Source organism: Macrobrachium nipponense, chromosome 13 (assembly GCF_015104395.2).
Source record: "Macrobrachium nipponense isolate FS-2020 chromosome 13, ASM1510439v2, whole genome shotgun sequence".
NCBI lineage: Eukaryota > Metazoa > Arthropoda > Malacostraca > Decapoda > Palaemonidae > Macrobrachium > Macrobrachium nipponense.
Window position 1 is genome coordinate 39654836 of NC_087206.1, and position 17806 is coordinate 39672641.

At 34.9% G+C, this 17806-nt stretch overlaps 1 protein-coding gene across 4 annotated transcripts in view; it reads right to left on the reverse strand.

The window, feature by feature from the left end:
* LOC135225755 (uncharacterized) overlaps nt 1–17806 on the reverse strand; it is a 706758-nt gene that overhangs the window by 26511 nt on the left and 662441 nt on the right. For 3 of the 4 annotated variants that reach the window (XM_064265200.1, XM_064265199.1, XM_064265197.1), the window contains 7 exons: nt 11451–11588; nt 10992–11197; nt 10292–10591; nt 9661–9930; nt 9047–9201; nt 5789–5830; nt 469–588 (listed from right to left, as the gene is read on the reverse strand). In XM_064265200.1, the coding sequence (XP_064121270.1) occupies nt 469–588; nt 5789–5830; nt 9047–9201; nt 9661–9930; nt 10292–10591; nt 10992–11197; nt 11451–11588 (1231 nt within the window). The remainder of the gene's footprint in view (nt 1–468; nt 589–5788; nt 5831–9046; nt 9202–9660; nt 9931–10291; nt 10592–10991; nt 11198–11450; nt 11589–17806) is intronic. The other variant, XM_064265198.1, reaches the window with a different exon arrangement.

The following is a 17806-nucleotide window of genomic DNA, read 5'->3' on the forward strand; positions in this document are numbered from 1 at the left end:
GGGATACCCTTCCCTTATAATTCATTTGTACTTTGATCTAATTGTGAGCCCCTTTGTAAATTAACTGTACTTAATTTTTGATCTGTTCTTTGTGAAAATAAACCTCTAGAATTGTATCATCTGGGTCTCACTGGTGACCTTCCACTTCATCTCCCTTTTGCATTACTTCTCTTCAGTAGCAGAACCAGGTGCTCAAAGATTCTTTCTTAGTTAAACTTGTAAGGTAAGTGTAGATATACTCCGAAGTTGACTTGTCTGCCCTTATATGGACCCAGCTTCATCACCTTGTTTCAGTGCAGAATGTCTTGCCTCCTATTTTCCAAATTGATCTTGCTCTTTCAGGTAGGCTTTCTTATTTAATGGATTAGAAAAAATAACCTTCCCAGCTATCTCTCATTCCTTGTGCCTTATGAATATAATATAAAGTATAAGAAAATATAATTTATTCCAAAGAAACTGAATTCTCACCTTTTCTTTGTGAAGCATTTCTGCTGTCATATTATCTCTGAGATATTCAAACTCCTCGAGTTTAGCTTGCAATATGATGTTCTCACCTATTTTAGTCACCAGCTCCAAATGACACTCCGTCTAAAGAAAAGAATAAAATGAATCAAATATTAGGCTGCATGACAGAAATTAAATTTGTCACAAAAAAAAAAAGAGATTAAATAGTACTCGTACAAACTATAATGCTGCATCTAAACTGGAATGAGTTTCCATAAATGGCCCACATAAGGAATATTTATTTCAAATAAATTTCTAAGGTTACTGCCACATGTTTGGGTAGTGAAGGTTGGGAGGGGGGGAAAAGATATCTTTGGGAGAGAAGTGTGTACAGATAATCAGTAGTAAACCTATTGTAATATTAACTGGGAATAACCAAGTAAGTTTTGCAAGCAAAGCTCTACACTTAAAAATTTTGTACCCAAATGATTTACTCTGCCCATGATTTTTTTTCAATGCAGATTATGCCAGGGAAAATGTGCTAATTTAAATTTAGAAAAAAGCTAAGAATACATTTACTAGCATCATAAAGAAGTATTAAGGTATCAACACAAATGTAACCTGAGCTCTCTCCTAATTCATGTAAAATCACTCTTTCTATTCATGATCTTGACTTTCAGTCCACAGAAGTAAAAATGAATAGCTGGATTTACTTTCCCATATTTTAAGAAACTTAAATCTACATGCAGCTTTCCAATCATTTGCAACACTTATCATCTAAACTTTCTAGAAAAATAATGATGCTTCTGACATGTAGCAACAGAAATATGTAAGATCACAAAACAAATTCCATGCCATGCTTAACATCATGACACTGAAAATAATGACAAAGTTGTAAAATTCTGCCCTTATATCAAACTTGTTCACACTCACAAGAAAAAATTATATTGGTTGTATGCAGAGCTACATAAATCTTCATAGCTACCCAAGGTCCAATGACTTTACCTTTGCTTTGCCTATTAATATATATATTTTACACCACATACACCTGTTTGCCTACTGAAAACAAATTTTGTCCTGTAAATCAAAATTCGCAGTCCAGTATGTAATACAACTACTGTACTCATATTTGATACATGCACACATTATTAAAATTGTATGTAACCACAGAAAACATATGCAATTGAATGGAGTACGTATGTTTGTGTGCAATGCAATATGTACAGGAGTACAGGTGTGGACATACACATGCAACTGTGCTAAATAGCGAGTGTATTTGTAAATGAAAAGGGAAATAGAGAACATTTATGGAGACAGCAATTTCATGCTAAGAAGCAACTAACTGTAATGAGTTCAAAATTCGATAAAGTGAGAGGTAAGACTGTTTTAGTAATAGTAAAAGTAATACCCCTTTTCAAGAAAATTATACAGTGGTTTAGTATTGAACATAAAGTAGGTTAATACTTGTAAACATAGGTCTGACTTGACATTAAATGGAAACAGGTTGACTAACACTACTAGACTTCTATTTATGAATCTTCGATATAAACAATGATACATTTACTTATAAGTAGATCACACTAGGTGGACAAAATGACAATTCTGCTATGGATTATCTTAACTAAGGTTGGAAATGACATTCTTAGCATGGTGAACTATCCTTACCCTTACAAGTCTTTAATTATGTTGCTGAAGCAATAGTATGGTACATAATACATTTTATGCACTAATTCTTGTATTGCTAAAAGTGGAATAGAAAAGTAGGATCCATGCTTTCCACTTAGAATTGTACTTTTGTCAGTCATCATTAATGCCGTAAAACACTTCAGGGTTTGGCACTGTTGTCAGGCTAAATCACCTCTCTAATCACTAAGAACTCTAATTGATGAATAGTGTGCAACACAAGCTTGGATTAAAACCTCACCAACAGTCCTGTTATTTTCAGAGTGAAATGATTTTGGTAGAGTTTTAAATAAAAGAAGGGAAATACATTTTATATCTATAGTATCGAGAACTTGTATTAATATATAGATGATGAAAGGTACTGCATAGTAACCATATAATTTTTAATAAAATAAAATGCATAAAGGGATTTTAAATTCATAGCAATGAAAAAACTATGAATTTGTGCTACTGGTTCCTGTTACATATACCACCATCATGGAACTATGTGCTACTGGTTCCTACTGCATACACCACCATCATGTCTTAAAAATTAAGATAAGAGTTACTAAGGCAATGCATGAGCAGTATATTTGAAAACTTTAAGGCAAATTTCCTTTCCATGATACAGGATTGTGGTTTTCCTCATTTGTTGACAAGCACGAGAAATGGATTAAGAAATCAGACACTGAACAAGATTAATATAGTGTGTGGACAAAGGAGGGAAATATTGTTAGTATTGCAAACAAAATAGAATCAGTTGTGAATACACACAGGCCTGCATTATTCATTGGGAAGGCTTACTAAAATGAAATTGCGATTCAACTATAAGGTTATCATATTAAAAACTGTAAGGAAAGAACAGGTTTAAAAATAATTTTGGAAATGTGAGAAAAAGCCCAAGTAAAAGGTATCCGACACCACTTGTTCGCAAATGAATAAATACTACCTTGACACAAAGCATTTTCTTTACAATCGGGGTGGAGTTTAGACCAGGTATTAGTTCCGAGGAAAAAATGCAGACGTTGCAACATCTTTCAAATTCAAGATTGTGCTTTTCGTTTAGTGTTGCTATTTTACAGAGAACCAACTTTTTAAACTGTCGTTTTTTAAAATTTAGCATTCCAATCAAGATTACTATTCCGAGTTCTGGGGAGGAATACTGATGGAAATACTTATTATTCTTTAAATTCTTTAATGGGGTAATAAACTTTGAACACTGGGAAAACTTATGGGGTGACGAGGCAAAGATGATGTAGTAGGTACTGTCAACTTTCACTTCTGAAAAGGGCGTCACTAAGTTGAAGGACTACTGTATGGAGAATATTCCTAATACATTTTGTTGGAATAGACACGTCCAAAATAATAAGCCAAGGAAACTTCTTCACAACACATGTTAATAATAAATACTTTAGTGCACTTGGCCAATAAACATTTTTCCATCCACTACATTGAGCTTGAATCAGCCTAAAGCAAATGGAGGGGGGGGGGGATGGTTGTTGGGTGTTGGATAAGCATACAAAAAAGTATTAAGATGAAAATTTTATAATGTAAACGGGCTTTAGTCTTTTCTTTCACACTGTAAAAGTTTTTGATGCCTCGTATAAGGAAAAAGAAATTTCAACATACCACTAAATATTCCGAAAGCAATAAATATAACAAATATAAGTCCAAATTACATTATATTATCTACTATATCTACATTATACTATCTACTATGGATTTTTTGTTTGTTTGAGCGTTACTGCTAGTGCAAATTGTAATTGCCTCTCCGATAGAATTTTGAACGCCTCCAGTTGACTACACCTGAATGAATAGACTTATGCAAATCAACGATGCTGGCAAGCTGGATAAAACCACCAATACCCCAAAATTAAACTTCCAATGATTATCTGGATTTCCACAGCTTGTATTGCAGTATTAAACCTAACATGACTGACCCTGACCTACTTTATCTTTGGCCATTAAACATACCTATAAAAAATATAAATATTAAAATACCGAATAGTAGCTTTTTATTGAACGATAGACGACCTTTTAATGGGGTTGAAGTTACATTATTGGTGCTTTACCATAAAAAATTTTGATATTGTAATTTTTTATCACATTCAAAATTACTTGCAATCTAGCCAAGGGGAGATGACAACTAACAGGACTTGCTATTAATGAAGGTCTTAGCTCGGAAGGAAAGATTTAAAACTATCCTGAGTAACTTCAGTTCTATTGCAGATGTTTATTGAAGAAATTAGAAAAATACTAGGGAATGTGATTTGAGAATATACTGTGGAGTTACTAGTTCCCATAAATTTCCTGAATAAGCTGGTGATTATTTACAATCCCTGAGTTTCACAGGTAGCTACAGCTATTATATTTCTTTATAAAAAAACAGGTGCGCGTTAGCAAATGTTCAAAGGTAATTACCAATAATAGCAAAACTGCACTGATTAAACAATTATACAATTGGATCCATAAAAATTAATACTTGCATAATAACTTAGACTAGAAGTTCATTCAATTTCGGGTATAGCCTAAATTTGATTGGTGCTTAATAATCCCCAAACCAATGTTCGTGCAAAACTAGAAATGATGCTATAAAATGGGGCAATTTTGTGAAATTACAAATCTACAATACAAATAAGTCATGGCTCAAAAATGGCCAATTTTGAGGAGCAAGAGTAACTACGAATTAAAATGAAATTTAGCGAGTACGAAGATGCTCTTCTGTATCTGAAGGGAGACGATACCTACTTTATAACTGCTGATGAGACCTTAGCCCCGTGCTGCTGTAGCTACTGATATTTCGTTGTGGCTATGTTGTGAAGCTGTCTATTATGCTATACCTTATGGTGTATTTCGTTATGGCTAAGTCGAGGAGTTGTCTACTATGCTATACCGCATTATATATTTATATATATATATATATATATATATATATATATATATATATATATATATATATATATATATATATATATATATATATATATATATATATATATATATATATATATATAATATAATATATAGTGACATCCACTGCTCAAGTGCAAAGTGACAGTACGACACTACCTTACGACTTGTCAAACTCGGGACAAGATGAAGTCAATAAACCGAAATCTTGGCCCTGGTTCACTCAAGTAAAAAGCGCACATCATGTTTCCTTAATCCAGTTCTTAATTCAATTAAATGGCTTTGCTTTGAAAACACTCGGGTAATATCAAAAGTTGCCAATTGGCTGGCAAACGTTCATTAAGAAAACCTTGTACGTTTTGCAATTGATATATCGTTATTCCCATCAGAAAATAAACTACATACAATAAAAAGTTGATCCAATGTCCAAAAATAAATGAAATAAAAAAAATAAGAACCACCAAGAGGCAAGAAATTTGCAGTAAGGTAAAACAATAGATATCTCATAAAAATAGCAAACATAGATGCGTATCACATTACTGTAGTCATAATGAGTAAAGAGCATCTATCTTGCGTTAACCACATAGTGAATACAATATGCATAAAACGTAAAATCAAGATACGTAATCCCACTGATGTGTCTGTTTTCCACACCATATGTCATAACCTAAACACTTAAAATCTTGCATCAATTAGCATTTTTTATTTGATATGCATGAAACAAAACAGGCACGAAGTGGGAATGAAATATGAACAGTAGTTTCATAAGCACCTTGATATGTCGGGTGTCCTGGCTACTTACACGGCGGTCACGCTGCATGGAAGGTGTAGAGACAGTGTTATATACTAAGGCTTACTGACTATCTACCTCGGTCTTGAGCCTCTGACTCAACAACACCCACTGTTTCAGTGCTTCATTGACTGTGAGTCTTCAAGCCTTTATTAAGGTTCTACTAAGGCTTGAGAAGTGGTCTACTACCGTTAAATAATACAAAACCAAAAAATAATGCGTTAACTTTGCTAAGCCTAATATTAATCATATATGTTTACACGAGATCTCTAAATATCTTTCAATACTTTTGATAACCCTGTAACTGTTGTAATGACAGTAGTATAACAATTAAGAATACCTACTAATATTATTAATCATAAATAATCTACTGTTCTGATTTGAAACTTTTATTTTTGAATTTTGAAAACTTGGAAACAACAACTAAAGTAGTAATAGGAAGTAACCCTGAAACAAGGCGGATAAACAAATGGCCTCCAGAATCGAAAGCATTTTATCAGAGTACGGTTCCAGTTGCCATTTGCCAATACCTGCTACGTTATCGTCATTAGTACAATATTTAGGGAAGTGATCTCTAGTCCTGAAAATTAGGCTCGCTCGCTCGCGCTCTCTCTCTCTCTCTCTCTCTCTCTCTCTCTCTCTCTCTCTCTCTCTCTCTCTCTCTCTCTCTCTCAGCACATTTTCTTAAACAGTCACCTACAGGCTTACTGTTAAAACTAAGGCTGGAAGCCAAACTCAATAGCCTTAGTACATGAAAATCGAAAAATATATAGCAAAATTTTTTCAATGTGTAACTAATTTTCTGATATTGTATTAAAACATAATAAGCTCTTGATTGTTAATATAAATAAAGAAATACTTTCCTTAGAAGAATGGGTGTACTTTAATACCTCAAGATGATAGAGTATCTAATTTTGTATTACATGTACTACACATTTTATTTGAGAAGTTATCCATGTAATCCTATGTTTATAAGCTAAGGTCCCAAAGAGAATAAGAAAAAATAATGAATAGACTTTACAGCGAGCTATTATCTACATTTAAACCTACATTTATGATATATATGTTAGTGGTGAGGCACTGCTACCAGAGGTGGTGGTATTCTCTGTCAATGCTTACCCTTTCATAGAGGAAACGATGAACGAAAAGTTTTTTTATTTTTTATTTTTATTAATATATTTGTAAGCCTAACTGATGAAGGGAAAGGGATGACAACTGTCTGATGTACTACATGCATCTTTGTTTTATGCAGTAGAAGGTACAAAAATTACGTATCCATGTGAAGACAACCATGTAGAGGGGCACTGCCATCAGTGCGCCTCACGCGGTGCACTATAGGCATTACTTAAGGTTCTTTGCAGGGTCCCTTCGGCCTCTAGCTGTAACCCCTTTCATTTCTTTTACTGTACCCCCATTCGTATTATCTTTCTTTCATTTTGCGAGAAACTGCGAAGTTTTCCTCCTGATATACATTTAAAACCTTTTCGCTCTTCATTTCCATTTCAGTGTTGAATGCCCTCTTAAGTCCCAACACTTAGCCTTTGGCCTAAATTTTATATTCAATTCCCTTCCATTCCAGGGGGAGACAATATAATTTTGCATTCATGTTTGAGATGAAGAGAAGAGTTAATTTCAGAAGACAAACTTCATTACCAAGGAAGTAGAAGTTGCTTAATGTGACCAGAGATAAAGGTGAAGTGTCTATTAAATTTGTGTACATTGTTGATTACTAGAGTTAGGATGTGAGCAGCAAATGAATGACTCGCTGAGGAAATGATACTTCAGGCTGGGAGGAAAGTTTGGCCCCTTGGGGGGGGGGGGGGGGGGGGGGGGGGGGGGGCAGTGGCGTCAGGGTACCTCATGTGGCCCTTAGCTGCAACCCCCCTCATTCTTTTTAATGTACCTTCGTTCATACTATCTTCCATTCTGCTATCCACCCTCTCCTAATAGTTGTTTCATAGTGGAACAGCGAAGTTTTCCTCCTTTTACACCTTTCAAACCTTTCTACTCTCAATTTCCCTTTCAGCGCTGAATGACCACATAGGTCCCAGTGCTTGGCCTTGGGCCTCAATTTTATATTCTATTCAAGAGTTTGCCTGAAGAAGAGTAGTAATTTTACTATTCTTTTAAGATCGTTATAGCAGGACCAATGTTCTCGGAGTAAATAATCCTAAGAATCTGCAAAGCTGAGAATCATTTAGAACAACTAAAGTAGAAAGATTTCATGCGTGTACGGGAAGTAAATGTTTCCAAATTCGCTTCTGCAGGACCTGTGAAGTAGTTCAGGTCAATGGAAGCATTGATATTATGAAGTAATTTCGAAAAAAACAAGTGTTCCTCTGCATGGAGTTTAGAAGACAGTTTTCCAGCTGGTGGAATGAGGTAGATGAAAGGGAATGTTTGGGGACAGCGATGATGAAAGGTAAATCAGGGTATAGATCATGTTCATCAGTTCTACCAAAAGCTCTGAGGACGGGAAAGGAATACTATCACAAATACGTCAAATAACTGGTGCGAAAAGTGACAGGGAAACATTGCAGTATAATCATCAGGAAACACAATGGTGTTCTATAATAATTACTATATCATAATTTGCTGAATAAGAGGATGACAACCACTCATCCTCTTATTCTAAGAGGATGAGAGTCTAAAGATATCGACTTTGTTGCGTAATACTATGTTGAAATATACATACAATGATATATATATCTATTATCTATATATATATATATATATTATACATGCATGCACATAATGAAGATGCAAAAAGTTTCACTTAGGCTGTCATACACAAACTCTCATAGATCCACACACACGCAAAAAATATATAATGGTAATTTTGAAATTATCTATGCAGTCATCTGCAAGGAAGGAGAGAGAGAGAGAGATTGTCTCTGTTCCTAATTATTAAACTATTCAGTCAAGCGTTATACGTAGTGATGTAATCTTTTACATTTCCTTCTTGCGTAACAGTTCATTACATTATATTTAATAACAAAGGATGACAATCTACTGGTTAGGATAAGAAAGGCCATATGCAAATCTTTTCCTTAACATTATCTGATTATCTTCAATAACTTGAAACGGCACTAAACAGTACCACGACATATAGGGAATGAATACCTACATTAAAACAATTTTCTCGCAACAAGGTTTAACTACAATAGTTCTACCTCAGTTAACAGGGCCTAAATAGATCAAGCTCATAAAGCAAGGAAAATGAGAATAATTGTAACTCACCCCATTCATAATCAAAGCCGATTCACGTACGAGGTCACTTAGTTTGGAGAGGGCAGCGTCCACCAATGAGATCTTCGTGTAAGGGCGGAGGAGATTTTCCTCGGCCTTACTGTATCCAAGAAACAGGAAAACGCCGTCTTTCACTTCATATTCATCTGCAAAGGGACACGAGAGTCTGAGTTCTCTGTAATATTGTGCTCTGCCGAGGCAAGCGCTCATAAAAACTCCATTTTCCACTTCTGAAATTTAAAACCTTAAAACATAAACAAATGAGGGGTGTCACGAATTGGAAATCCTGACAAAAACTTACAACGTTTCATCATCCAGACCTGCTGTCAGGGTATCTAACCACAAAGGCACTGTTGATCATTATTTAAGCAACTCATGAAAAAACCAACATCTCTTGGTAATCACGCCCAGGTAGGATGTGAGCACTCATGTACGGCTACAATGTTCATTCTTACACACACAGCACATATATATATGTATTATATATATATATATATGATATATATATATATATCATATATATATATATTATTATATATATAATATTTAAATAATTATAACATATAACTTTGTTGCACGACATCTTGACAATAAATCTGTTGTACCTATTGGTGGTCTGACACAGATGAAAGAGCCGGAATAGCAGAAACATTCTCCACGGTCTGCTTGATACGCTGGGGCATAATGGTTGAAAACGGCAAAATCTGTCTCGCATGCCCGGGCCTCCACGCATTCCAAGACACTACATGCTAGTTTCTCCTCTGCATGACACAGACACAGTTCAGAACATTCCTCGTCTTTGTAGAAGCGCTTCCCCCATCCTTCTTCGATATAGTCTATAGTGTCCCCACTGGCATGACGTTTCTCACAATATTCTGGCGGTAAGAAATCAGTAAGTTTGGCAAAGAATCCTATTCTTGAAATAATATATCAAATTTTGAACAACACGTATTTTTCCTTGCTATGCAAACAAGAGCCTTTAATACTGTATCTGTCAGCGTGAGCCGAAAGATACTCCGATATAAAAGGCGATGGTTTTCATTCCTGTAGATTCGAAATGTTGAATACCAAGTTATACTCTTTCTTCATAAACAAACCTGAGGTTTTTAAGGGAATATCTTTCAGCTCGTGCTGAAGGAAAACAAAAATGTTTCTACCGAGTTTAACACTTCTTCAGACATAACATATAGTAACACAACTGCAATATGGATGATGAAAACCCGTCAGTTAACTTACTGGGAGGCAGAGTTGTTGGTGCAGGGGTGGTGGTGGTGGTCGTAGAAGGGACGACAGGCTGAGTTGGTGGTAGAGGCTGAGGTTCCCAGCGTGTGGGTGCGTAAAAAATGGTCGTGTTCACTTTCGGATGGATAACAACAGACCCCTTGTTCGGGACACTGTGGTCTCCCCCGTTTTGTTGCACGGGTTCACTGATAACACCAGAGATGATGCTGGGAGTGATAACTATGCTGGGAGTTGTTGTTATCTCCTCCTTTGTTCCAGCTAACATTTCTCGGTGGTAATCAGTTTGTGCCTCAACTGAAAGAAGGATTATTCATTAAAAATTCAACTCATATTGTCTAAGATGACCTACGATTCACACTCACTGCAATACTTTTTTAAATCAGTATTTGGAAATCATAAGGCACAATAATGCCTTACTTGACGAACTTCAATTATACTTAATGAGAAAGTGACAGACATTTTCTCATGTGCTTAATCGTGACTTTTTACATAATGTCAGGAGTATTTCATTCTAATGTTTCTACAAGGTAGAATAATCTGAACACGAAACGGTGAAGATGATTTTTTAAATAGTTAATCTTTATAAGGGGGTGAGAAAACTACATTTAATTATAAATTCTATGAAAGAAACTATATTAAACTCTCCAATAAATACACACAAAGAATCTAAGAAACCAAACCCCACAGTACTAACCAACACAAGGATTAAACCAAAGAATTCTTTGCCAATCCAAACATGTGTATGTTTCCATAGGATCAGGAGCAGAGCAAGTGCACAAATTGCGCAGTTGGGTACCAAGGATACCGAGTAATGCTCTCCTGCATTCGGCTGTAGACCCAGCACAGCGTCTCGTATCGCTGTCTACTGCACACGCCTGTTCGTAAAATTCTAGACGATGCCTGATAAAACGGAAAAACCTCACTGCTTAGTAAGATCGTGACTTACGTACATTAAAAGACCACAGTGATAAATATCTAAATATAATTTTGATGAATACACAATATTTTACTATGAAATGGTATCAACTATGTAAATGACATAACGCAGGAAATATGTTTTTGCACTTTATTAAAAAGGGGATAAAGGGAGAACCACCTGGAAAGTAACAATACATATAAGTGCGAAGTAGGAAGAAGGAATGGGTGAACTGACCTGCACCCTGGGTCTTCCTTGCATGCTGCAGCTAATCGATTGCAAAGCATTGGAACTTTCCCTGCAGGTTTGCGGGCACACGACGGATGAAGCTTTTCCTGTGCACTCAAACATTCGTCTGCTGTCTGACTGCTTTTCCTTTATAAAAAAAAAGGAAAAAATTTAAAAAAAAAAAACGTTGTTTGGCATTGGCATGCATCGCGTGATCTACGTACATGTAAAATATACGATTAGGCATGAATACATATTTTAAGTACAAAAAGTGAATGCTGGCTTGAATGTACATCAGTTATGCAAATGAACGAGTTGCTGTAAATTTAAATATACATGGAGTCTACGTACATATCTGCGTGTCTGTATCAGTGTTTAGTTTGTTTTATTCTGGGAAATTATAAAAGTTTGTGCAAATCATCGACCCTGATTTGAGAATTTTTGCGTACAACTTTAACTTGAGATACTGCATTTAACAAAAACCTTGGGTTGAGTTGCCATGAAATAAAGTGTAGTAGCAGACTTGCCACAGACCACATTTATAATATAATAAAGACGAGGAAAAATTACAATGTAGATATGAAATGTACAGGCGAAAAAAATGTGCAACATAAAATACATTTTGAAAGTCACAAAAGTGAAGGGGTTCAGAGAAAGGAAAATTCACGGAATCTCTTGCTTCCATCGACACAAACACTGACAAAAACCAACGAGCACCTTAGAAACGAAACTTGAAAATGAATAAAACGTAAAACTCCAAGAGCAGCTTATTTGTCAATATACAAAGATGAATGTCCATGATAACAGCTACGATTAATTAAGCACAACATCGACATATATCAAAATAAAATCAAACTGCAGCTAAATATATTTCTGATTTTGTAAAAATCTGGCACATTTCTTTGTAAGGTTTCAGTACAAGATATTTCGCAATGGCCAACGTATTATAATTCTCCAACTATCCAACTATGATATTCAGTAGCAGTATAGGTAACAAATACTGCAAATAATCTAGAAACGTATCTGAAGAATATCTCTTCAAGATATTCCTTCTTAGCCAAATCCCTAGTCAGGGATATTTTATATATAGGTGTGTGTATATTATATATATATATATATATATATATATATATAGATATATATATATATATATATATATATATCATATATAGGTATAATATATATAAAACGTAAAAACAAACTCCAAGAGCAGCTTATTTTGTCAATATGCAAAGATGAATGTCCATGATAACAGCTACGATTAATTAAGCACAACATCGACATGATATCAAAATAAACTCAAACTGCAGCTAAATATATTTCTGATTTTGTAAAATCTGGCACATTTCTTTGTAAGGTTTCAGTACAAGTTATTTCGCAATGGCCAACGTATTATAATTCTCCAACTATCCAACTATGATATTCAGTAGCAGTAAAGGTAACAAAATACTGCAAATAAATCTAGAAACCGTATCTGAAGAATATCTCTTCAAGATATTCCTTCTTAGCCTAATCCCTAGTCAGGGATTTTTATTTTTTATATATAGGTGTGTATTATTATAATATTATAATATAAGATATAAATAATATATATATTATAATATATATATATATATATATGATGTATGTATGTATGAATATACAGTGAGTGTGTGAACAAGGTTACAGCCACGAAGCAACAGTGAAACAATGAGATGCTAAGTACTTTCGCCTTATTACCAAGACGTGGTCACAATTATCTTGGTAATAAGACGAGAGTATGTAGCATCTCATTGTTTCAATTTTCTTTCGTGGTTGTAGCTTTGATCACACACACACACACCACACACACACATATATATATATATATATATATATATATATATATATATATATATATATATATATATATATATATATATATATATATATATATATGCATCTATACACATATATATAATAGATGGATGTATAATCATACATATATATATATATATATATATTATATATATTATATATATATATATATATATATATAATATATGTATGATTATACATCCATCTATTATATATATCTGCATATAGATACATAGATACATATATATATATATATATATATATATATATATATATATATATATATATGTGTGTGTGTGTGTGTATGTATATATATATATATATTATATACTATATATATCATATATATATATACATATATATATATATATATATATATATATATATATATATATATATATTGAATGTATTGGTCTCTTTTTACCAGATATGTATACATTTGTGACAGCTACTATGACTTCTTAACTTTCTATTCCTTCACACTTTTCTGAATAAAGTTGGCATTACAAAGCCTAAAATCCAAATAAAGAAATTCTGACTCCCATGGCAGGATTCGATCTGGCATTTACCATCTCAGAATGAGGTTAATAATTGTCACTTGACCATGACGAAGGATTTAAATGCATTCCCACTCATACATACATTTATCTGCCGAATTCAGACACATTCACTTGAGCTGGAATAAATCCATCCTCTATTGTATCACTGTTTAAGTTTTGATGTTTTTTAAGCTGAAGTACATCCACAGTACATAAACTCTATTGGTCACTTTTTAACAGATTTATATGTATTTATAACAAGCACAATGACCTCTTAACTTCTTGATTTTGTTTGCCCCCTTTTTGGAAATAATTTTCACAACAAACATATGATCCCAACGAAGGAACAAAAGAAGCAATTCTGTTGCCAGTGGCATGATTAGAACCTGCACCTGATATTTGTTGAATGCAGATACATTTACTAGAAAGCATTAATTGCTTTCTAACCTGAAATATGTACATACAGAATGCACTGGTCACTTTTTTACCAGCCACAATGACTTCTGACTTTTAGATTGCTTCATCCTTTTTGGAAATGCTTCACTAAGATCCAAATGAAGAAATTACGTTGTCCTTAGGAGATTTCAAATCCACACCCAGTAAGCCTTAAAGTTAATACTACGTCTTTGTGGCTATTACAATTACATATATATCGTGTAAAAATTCTCCTTCATTATCATAATGAATCATAGGCCTCCTTTATTGATCAACCTGTTCCATGCCAAGGAAAACTGCTACCATCTTTTTGTTGTCACTGCTTCCGGATTCAAAGTGGTGAGATTCAATAGCAGTGACTGGAACATGAAAATAGTAAGACGTCTCTAGATTTATATTTCAGCAAGATTGACATTTGTATTTGTAAGTGGTAGGCATATCTTTCCTTACATTTCAGATATTCATGTCTTGATGTCTGGGTATTGTAATCTAGGTTATCCGTTCTCTGGCGCTTAATTTACTGCAAAAAATATAGTTTGGTGCAAGATATACGTCTGTCAACAAACATGAATGAATTTAAGGTACTCTCACATCTTCCACATGTGACTAACTAGACTTCAGTGTTGAAGAGGTAATCATGTCCTTTCATACCGGACTTGAGGTGAAGCAGCAGCACTTATACGAATATCTCAATCTGCAAATCAGCTCTTGGAACTTATCTTTGATAAGGACATTTACTCTAAGTCTTGATAGGTAATTCAACAAGGCATCCATCTTTATGAGACCAATCACGAGTATTAGAATTATCTTTGGGAGAAACACTTCATCCTCAGCCTCCTTCAGGAAGGCAGCTGGGCCTCCTGGTTATGGAGGCTCGTTTTTTCTCCCTGCAGAATTGAGGTTGCTATTTCTTTGAAGGCATTTCTCGTAATGAGTAACCCAACCGGATAAAGTTGGTCTCATGAAATAAGTCATGAATGGGGAGGGTATTACTTGTGTTGAATCAAGAAAATGGTATTTCTCATATAAAAATTTTTTAACTTCCGTAACAAAAAGAAGAAAAAAAAAGCACACGCACACAACAGTAACTTAAACTTTGGGAACATAACGGCGAAAAAGATTCTTTGCTACACCACGATCTCCAAATATCAGGTTATTCCAACTGACACTATGTATACTCCTTTTTCAGTCGCAATGCAAGTTTGTAAAAATTGATTATAGTGTGGGACAGGAGCTGAATTTCAGAAAAAATATGTTAAGTTTCGCTGCTGCAAGACTAACAAGTATCAGCCCGTCTTTTAGTAATCTGCAGTTTTACATGTAAGCGGAAAATAAATTTTACATCTCTATCAAATCTCACTCATTTCATTCCTTGGGTTTCAGAGCGCGATAATCATTCATTCCTTTAGACAAATAGAAATGTTCGACGCACTACATTGTTTATACAGGAATTGACTGCTTGCGTACCATTAACTGAAAGCAAATCTCAACATTTCAGAGTTACAACAGAAATACTGAGCACATTCCAATGAAATTCTCTTACATGTTGCCAAGCTAAGAAGACTATTTCTGATCTGCTAGACAGGGTTTATCTTCCTTACTAGGAAAATGGTTCAGTATTCTGTGGAAGGCTCCCATTGTAGAAAATGGAAAGAATACAGTCATTCTAGGCATGATGAACCAATCCAAGTCGCATTCATCATAGTTGCAACGGCATGAAACGGTTAGCAAAGATGTCAGCGGCAGAGCAAAGCCAGAATGAGGGAACTGACAACCGAGAGAGTTTTCCATCACCTCAAACCGCTTCCGTCTCAACATTCAACATAGAGCAATAACGCACATAGTAGAAACATAAATTTCATGTAAATCACAGACATAAAAATAAGGAAGTGAAGGCTGCAGAAATGAAAAAAATATATACATATAAATGTAGTAAATCTATCTGTGATATGATTTTGTATGGTACTTCCTATCATTCAGAAAACACCTGAAAACCATAGAACCAATCGTCTATTCAAACAATTAATTCTTATTAACTTTAAAATGCTCATTTATACTGCAGCCTAATGATAACACATTCCAGACCATTTCTTCCTCCCAAATAACTTGCAATGCACCCATTATTCAACTCTTTCTGTTTACGTTTGTCTCTCTAATAATGTCTGTCTCTGTTTATCTGTTATCTCTTATCACATCCAACGCTTTCTTCATTGCAAAGGAATTAGTCTCTAGAGAAGGGCTTTTTCACGAAAAGGCCTCTCAAAGGTCATGAAAGGGGGTGAATGACCTTCATTTATCACGCGCGTTAATGTTAGGAAGTTTCACGAGATAAATTACAAATTCAAATGTGTACATGTGTGTATATATACACATATATATAAGTAAAGGTATAAGCCACGAAGGAAAAATAAACAACGGAGTTTCTGCGAGATCTTTCGACTCAACGTCCTTTACTCAGCAGACAAACTGACTTACACGAGGAAATGACAGTACAGGAAAGGTCGTATAACTGACAGATAGGGATTATAAGGAGATTAGTACCTAGAATCCGGCACACCTGGAGAATGAGTAACGTTTCTAAACAAGCATAAAGATGGGTACAATTTAAAAGATTAAGTCCAACTGCTCAGACACAGGGACGAGACAATGAAAGGATTATACAGGGCGACAGCTGACCAATTCAGATCTTTGGTAAACAAAAACTTATTCACAAAATATATTAAACATACATATTCAACGAAGATATCTCTAAGGCAACTAATTTGTATTTAAGTCTGTAATTATATCTTTAAGGTCATTCTTAAACATGTTACAAACTACAAAGGGTCTAATGAAACAGCCATCCCTGCCATCATGCATCTTCTATACGTACGTGTTGGCGTGCCTTAGCTCAGCCATCAACACCCGAAACTTTAACGACGCAATCGGCATTCGTTCGGTCCAAACGATTTCGTTTAGTAACGTAAAATTCGTTAGTGATTTCGTTGCAGTACCATTTATCGTGTTGTGCTACTTTATCGTGTTGTGAGAACGGTTAACTTAATTACGTACAGTACATAGAGTCATGGCATCCCAAGAAAGTTGCTGAAGTTCACAGAAAGAAGAGAATGCTTTCTATGGAGACAAAAATGGAGATAATAAAAAAGTATGAAGCTGGCCTTGCGGTTAGTGTGATCGCTAAGGAATACGGCCGAATCCGTCGACGATAGGCACCATCCTTAAGCAGAAGGAAGCCATCAAAGCAGCTACACCTTCCAAGGGCGTGACTATTTTGTTCAACAAGAGGAGCCATGTGCATAATGAAATGGAAAGGCTGCTTCTTGTATGGACGAGGACAAAGAAATCGATGGCGATACGATAACTGAGACGGCAATCTACAGAAGGCCCAGCGCTATTTTCGGCAATTTGATTGCCTAAGCCAAAGACGACGGCGGAGAGGGGACATCAACGGCAACCCCGAGTTCAAGGCTTCTCATGGGTGGTTTTCGAAAAATTCCGTAAACGGACTGGCATCCATTCGGTGGTGAAGAAATTGAAATTAAAAAACGTAAAGTA